This window comes from Morone saxatilis, unplaced genomic scaffold (genome assembly GCF_004916995.1).
Source record: "Morone saxatilis isolate NCDOM2014 unplaced genomic scaffold, NCSU_SB_2.0 Contig3, whole genome shotgun sequence".
In the NCBI taxonomy this organism is placed as follows: Eukaryota; Metazoa; Chordata; class Actinopteri; family Moronidae; genus Morone; species Morone saxatilis.
In genome coordinates, this window is record NW_023339873.1 from 21,327,931 (window position 1) to 21,334,815 (window position 6,885).

The window sequence follows — 6,885 nt, forward strand, 5'->3', positions numbered from 1 at the left end:
CCTTAAAGGAACAGCTCAACATTTTTGGAACTGGGCTTATTTGCCTTCTTAAAGCAGGGGTTAACAACTAGCCTGGCTCTGACCAAAGTGAAAAGACATGCCTACTGTACCAAAGCTCACTAGCAAACACAGTGTATTTTGTTTGTTTAATACGTACACAAACAGAACTGTAAAAACAACAATTTGTAGTTTTACAGACTTACGTATTGCAACAGTTTTTTGATGAACGTCACCCTTTCTATCCCGTTGCACGTTTCCAGGCCAACAACAATGCAGCAGTGTGCCTGCTGTATCTAGGCCGTCTGAAGGAGTCCCTGGGCCAGCTGGAGGGCCTGGTGCAGCAGGACCCCGCACTCTACCTCCACGAGAGCGTTCTATTCAACCTGACCACTATGTACGAGCTGGAGTCGTCTCGCAGCACCCAGAAGAAGCAGGCTCTGCTGGAGGCCGTGGCCTGCCGGGAGGGGGACAGCTTCAACGCACAGTGCCTCAAATTGGTTTAAGGGGCAAGAGGGTGAACTGGGAGAGGACACACACACTAATTCTCCTTCAGTGTGACAGGAAGTAAAAACCCCAAAAGTAGAATCTGTAGAGAACGCTCAGAGATTTTGGTGACAGAAAAGTGAATGTTTAGTGCTTGGCTTGGTTTCCCAAAATCAAGTTTTATTCTTACAAAACAGATGTGGGAAGGCGAGCCCAGATACACATTTCCCTTTGTGTCCTTTTGAAGAGTGACCCTGTAAGGATTTACACATTTCCTTACACACTGTTGGATTCTGGAAAGGAAATGGGCCTGCAGAAGTCCTGTGTGTTGAGTTGATTAAAAGTAGTTTAACGTTTTTTGGAAATTCACTTATTTGCTTTCTTGTTACAAGTCAGATGAGAGGATTGATACCACTCTCATGTCTGTACCGTAAATATTAGGCTACACCTAGCCGGCAGTTAGCTTAGCATAAAGTCCAGCTCTGTCCAAAGGTTAAAAAACATTAATCTAGTCTCGAGGGACCTCATGGCGAGGGTCACATGGCCGAGAGGGGTACATCACTAGCACTACCAGTAGCGAGCTAACCTGCTAGCATGTTTACTGCCAACGGTGAGCTGTTATTACAATGTTGTCTTATAGGCCACACTGACTGTGGGTTTACGATGGTGTTTTATTATTATTTTATGTTACAGTGGACACATTTCAGCTTTTACATTGTTTTTACATACACTCTTCGTTAAGTGATATATTCTTCGGTGAGACATGGTGAACAGAACTGATGAAAGCCTTCACTGGATGTGACATATATATGAAAGAAAGAGGGCGACATTTGTGATAATGCAATTGTAATACAAACAAGTCCTCAAAATCTGATCAGCTGAAAGCTATAGCATTAATATTCATGAAGGATATATATATTTTGTAGAGGTTGTCTTGTTACCGGTTTTTAGTTTGCTTCTCTCATAATCTTTTTTGGAATTTTGCATCAGCTATATTTGAAGCAGTTTTAGAAACTGCTTTGTCAAACAAGGTTGCAGGTTGTTTTTTAGGGACAGCTGTATTATGCGTTTAGCAGTTTCCCCCTGCTTCCAGTCTTTGCGCTAAGTTGAACATACAAGGAGTTTTTAACTGGTTATGAAACTCATTTGAATACTGATGCCTCTATATGACCCAGTGAGAAGATTGAATCAAATCCGGTGGCAGGCATTAAGAATAACTTATAGAAGTAGCCAGTGAGATTCCCTTTGAAATCAATGAAACGAGGCGGTAGAAACACTACCGTTTTTGTCCAGAGGGGCCGCCACAATCAACACAAGGTCAAAGTTCCTTATAGGGCATTTAAGTTAACCAGCTGCTAGCTCAAGCTTCATAATTAGTGCGCAGACATGAGAGTGGTATTGATTTTTTCAACTCAATCTAAATAAAAGCAAATAAGAGTATTTCACAAAAATGTCAAACTATTCATCTAACGTTTATTTTTACGAGAAAAATCCTAGAGATGAATCATCAAATTAAGCACAGAGACTGGAGGAGAGAGCTCAGAACCCAGATGTGCATTGCTCCACAGACAGGTAGTGGTTTTAAGGGAGTCACAGGCTCGTCGTGCGAGACTTGACACGGGCATTATCCTAAGATTCAGTGTGCTTAAAGACTAATAAACTAGCACAGAGGTCCAAAGCTTCTTCCTCAGCAGACACCAGTAATACTGGATTAACAAAGACCACTCCATTTCAGCTGCCAGGTTTATAACTCATGCAGTGAAAATAAAAAAGCCCTTCAGATTGCATCGCATCCTGTTCACTAAACAAAAATGTAAAATATTAGGAATCCAAAATTGTACATATCAGAGAAGCTGATTTGTTGATTTCTTTGTTTAAATGATTATATCAAATATCATTATCTTGTTAAATCTTTTAGTGATTGTCCTGGTGGATCTTTAATTATCACTGTTTACATATTGTGTTGATCATATTTATGTTTATTAAAAAAGAAATTGTTTTATCCCAAATAAAACTTATTTTAAATCAACATGTGTGATTTAATGGAAAGATGAGACAAAACACAGATTTAAAATAGCAGCTTTATTTTTCATTGAACAAAAAACTATATGTATATATATATATCTGTCAGTCTGGTTGGTTGAGTAACATCTCACTTCTGATTCAGAGAGATTTGAATATGAAATTAGAAAAAACTACTTAATGGTGGCATGATTCATTTTTAGAACATGCTGTTGAGGGCAAGTCTGATAGAACCTAACACAACAAATTAAAGAGAATAAGGCACTACAGATTGTCCTGTGGCAAAGTATTCAGACCCTAAACTTCAATGATTCTTCATTATAAGTAGAAGTCCTGCATTCACAATTTTACTTAGCAAATGTACCTATGAATTATTTTCAGGTATGGAAAGCAAAAGTACTCATGCAGAAAGACTCCTTTAAAATGTTCTAGAAGTATTATTATTATTATTATAGCATTATTCCTGTTGTAGTAGTTCCTGTATAGCTGTCAAATGTAGTGAAAGGTACAGCATTTTCATTACCACTGAGATTGTCTACATGTAGGCTACATCGTCTCATTCACTTGGTGCAGAATCTGACTGCTCTGCTACAGGAGAACTTTAATCATACATTTCTTCACATTGTCACTGTAAACCTAATCACATTAGAAGCCCTAATTCGAGTATAAACAGTGGTCATATGGAATCAACTTTGTAACTGGAGTTGTGTGTTGCAGCTCGCTCTCAGGATTCCTGCAGAGAAGCCAAATACTTCTGGCGGATTTCAAAGTCATCAGCGGGCCGGTTGTACGCCTTCCACACAGGCTCCCCCACAAACAGCCTCATGGCTTTAGTGTAGTTCTATAGACACAAACAACAGTGCTCAGATCAGTAGGAGTGTCAGTTCTGCCTCCCTCGTGCAAGAATTCATCATTTGGTGCTGCACGGCAATAAAAACAGATTGTTAGCTTACAGACACCAATTCATTTAGCCAGCCGGTAGCTAATGAATCAGCTGCTGCTGAGTGAGAAGAGGAACCCTGTTTGGACCTGGTATTAACATGTGTCTTGTGTCTGTCAAGTACTGGTGAGAATGCACTCAAGACGCATTGAGATCCGATCAATCAGACCACATTCTTTTAGCAGTGTGTGCAACGTGCCCTGGGCTACACTGAAGGACCACCTACTCAATTGACGTCCGTTACACACAAAACACACTGATTTCCAATTGGCTCACTGTAATGCAAATGACATGTTTGAGCCTACCAAGACAAACAGCAGAACAGATTGCCCCATTGAACTAGTAAAACGTGCAATTCTGAGAGTTGTTTAGTGAGGAGAAACTTTATAAACTTTGTAAAACGCTGTCTATGACAAATTCTTAATTATTTGGCCCTTCTTGTAAACTCAGCAAACGTTATATATTCAATGTAATTATATTAATTAGACTTAAACTGCCTGAAGAACAACAATAGAGTTTAGGTCAAAATGTCAAAGTAAACTTATTGTAAGCGCAAAAACAAACCCACCTTCACCCGCAGCTGCAACAGTAATGACAGAAACACACCCCATAGCTATAGTAATGTAATACACAATGTATGTATTCTATGCATTCTTTGAATATGTAAACAAGAATTATTCTTCACACTTTTGGACATATAAATACTATTTGATGATGCACATCTGCACATTTGTTTGTATTCTGCTGTATGAAAACACCAGTCAGGCTGTGCTCTCAATATTTGCTCTAGTCATGTACAAATATTATTCTTTTCTGCAGCGACATCCCGATTTCTCCTCAGGCATCATTTAAATGTCATCCCATCTAATCCAGTGTACTGAGCTTTGCTAACAATGTCAGTGTTCAACACTTAAACAAAAAGATGTTAACTACTCCCTTTGTTTTTTAACGGAACTTTGCTGTCTATCAGTCCCATGCACGTATGCTACGTACGGTCTCGTCCAGGGTGAAGCGGTGGTAGATGCCGGCTGGCAGGGTGATCAGGTCCCCCTTGCTCATGGAGATGCGGATCCACCGGTCCTGCTTGTCCCTGACATCAAAGTAGGCCCGGCCGTCCAGGATGTAGCGGATCTCGTCGTCCAAGTGCAGGTGCTCCTTAAAGAACATCTTCAGCTGACAGACAGAAAGACAAAGAGGCCTGAATGATGGTTTTCTTATTTAATTATAAAATTACACACAGTTGAAGTAGTAGCTGTCCTAATGGTGTCATTGTCTTCACCACTGACTGAAGATGATGGCCATAAAGGTCATAAACCACTGTAGAGCATTAAACTAATTGTCCACAGCTCATAAACTTTTCTAACACAGTGGCAACAGTTCACTCTAGTTCAGTTTCAACAGTCCTCTCTAACAAAGTCACTTAGATTACCGTTTCCTCATAGTGAGGTAGTGTGTCCTTCTCCACAGCGACAATGTCCATATAGGAGTAGCCCTGCTCTTTACGGATCTGCTCCAGCTCTGGGTCTGTTTCATAGATATCAGCATTCAGCTGCAACAACAGGACAACAAGTAAACAAACACATCTGTGGAAAATATCTGTTAATAAGACCAGTTTAATAATGTATTACACATTGCAACAGCATGTTAGCGGTTAGCCCCTGTTTGTGCCTCTTTCATTAGTTTTATTATTCATTTCTGTTTTCAGTTTAGGTTAAATTGTTTAAAAACATTTGGTTTTAGTTTAGTTTCAATGTTAGTTATAATACAAGGGTATTTGTCAGGGCCAAGATTTAAGCAGTTCAGAATAGCTATAATAATACAAACAGAAATGTAGACATCCCAGTCTCAATAAACATATGCACCAATTTAATAGATTTCACCAAATTGACAAAGACTAAAACTAAAGACATTTCCTGCGGGCTTTAGTTACTTTTGTAAGTACACAAGTTACAGTTGCTTTAGTTTTTTACTAAAGTCAAGTTTTTATTTTGATTTCAGTTAAAATATATATATAAAAAAAATACTTTTTCACAACCAGTTGCCAGCAGTATGAAATTCACTGCCACAGAAAGAAAATGATACATTTCATTCATGTGCATTTCCACTGGTTATTATCTATGGAAGCCCATTTCTGCCAGTGTGATGGAAAAAAGGATTCTGTAAGTCTGCAAATATGAGAAACTTTCTCAGTATGTTGACGTCATTATTCTGAGATCCTAAGTAAATATTTAGAGAAAGTTTCTCATCATAATTACTCACAGTCTTTTGTTGCATTGGCAGGAATGGGCTTCCATAAATTACCCTAACAGTTTCCAACCATTACAACGTCAAACACAACAGTTGGAGAAGTATAACAAAAATGCCATGTGACTTATTAGTTGGAATTAGGGTCACAGTGGTTATATAAGCCCCCACAGTGTGTACGGAAGCTTTGTGGATTCATACAGTACAGACACATAACTCACTAACTTTAAGTTTAGTTACTCAGGAGTACCAGTGACTGTTTATCGGCCAACCTGACAGCTAGGTTAGCAGTGATGTGTGAAGCAGAGCTGTAACGTTCACGTTACCTTCCAGTGAAACACCCCGAGCTGGCGTAATTCTTCCATGGAAACGGGCTGATTTGGGGTCAGCCTATGCGGCTTTCTCTGGTCTTCGTCAGAGCTGTCCATGTACCAGGCTTCTATACTCATGATGAAGATAACCGCTGGACTCCTGAACGTACACTGAGACAAACTCGTGCTGCAGTCGCATGTCAAACTGTGTCACTGACTGCAGACACACTTCCTGTGTGCAATGTGACGTATGCTGCTTTCACGTGAGCAATTAGGAGCAGGTCTGCGACCAGCTGCATGTTTGTCATTGTTGATATTTACTGCTATTCAAATATAAACTTCGGTTGTAAACATTAGAAACACACACAGCTCTAATGTGATAGTTTTACTTTGAAGGCTGCCGCCGGAAGTGTTAATTTCTCCCGGTTTATCCTGACGCATGTGTGTACACTGGTGGGGCTGACTGCAATGGCGTGTGTATTGACAATCGTGAGTGAATACTGCTCTCTAGTGTTCACAGTGCGGAGCTACAACTCATCAGCGCTTCCGTGTTCAAATGAATAATGCTGTTGTGTATCGTTACATTACATCCGCGTTAGTTCTAATGTTTCTATATTCATTATTTATACATGTTTGGAGAGAAAGAGACGTTTGATAGCTGCCACCGGAACTTTGAACATGATATTGTCTGTCTTTACTGGTGGAGTTGATATATGTACTGGAGATATAACGTTATGTACTTTCATATGCTGTAGAAATGTTTTTAATTTAGTTTGCCTCGTTCTAAAAACTGCAAAGCTACATAAATAAGTTGTTTGACTTTGTTTTTTGTGACTGGTAGAAGGCATGAAAATTGATACCGTCCGACGAGGATGGGATTCGAAC

The 6,885-nt window shown here is 39.6% G+C and overlaps 2 protein-coding genes across 3 annotated transcripts in view; one reads left to right on the forward strand and one right to left on the reverse strand.

The window, feature by feature from the left end:
* The window catches only part of trappc12 (trafficking protein particle complex 12), a gene marked incomplete in the record, with an annotated part of 36,165 nt that extends 34,250 nt beyond the window's left edge, over positions 1 to 1,915 (forward strand). For both annotated transcript variants that reach the window (XM_035673761.1, XM_035673762.1), the window contains 1 exon segment: positions 261 to 1,915. In XM_035673761.1, the coding sequence (XP_035529654.1) occupies positions 261 to 503 (243 nt within the window).
* A 635-nt stretch (positions 1,916 to 2,550) lies between these two features.
* Positions 2,551 to 6,308, reverse strand: adi1 (acireductone dioxygenase 1). Its single transcript, XM_035673763.1, has 4 exons — positions 6,016 to 6,308; positions 4,875 to 4,994; positions 4,439 to 4,618; positions 2,551 to 3,346 (listed from the first exon to the last, which is right to left on the reverse strand). Exons 1-4 carry the CDS (start codon positions 6,136 to 6,138, stop codon positions 3,230 to 3,232), a joined length of 540 nt encoding a protein of 179 aa, XP_035529656.1. The 5' UTR covers positions 6,139 to 6,308; the 3' UTR covers positions 2,551 to 3,229.
* Positions 6,309 to 6,885: the final 577 nt, after the last annotated feature.

What these genes read in the sequence shown, in the direction of transcription:
- adi1 (XM_035673763.1), bottom strand. Translation starts at nt 6,138, where the DNA reads ATGAGTATAGAAGCCTGGTACATGGACAGCTCTGACGAAGACCAGAGA. An exon ending in TACCTCACTATGAGGAAACG is followed by an intron (nt 4,619 to 4,874) that starts GTAATCTAAGTG and finishes TCTGTCTGTCAG; the next exon opens with CTGAAGATGTTCTTTAAGGA. An exon ending in GCTTCACCCTGGACGAGACC is followed by an intron (nt 3,347 to 4,438) that starts GTACGTAGCATA and finishes TTGTGTCTATAG; the next exon opens with AACTACACTAAAGCCATGAG.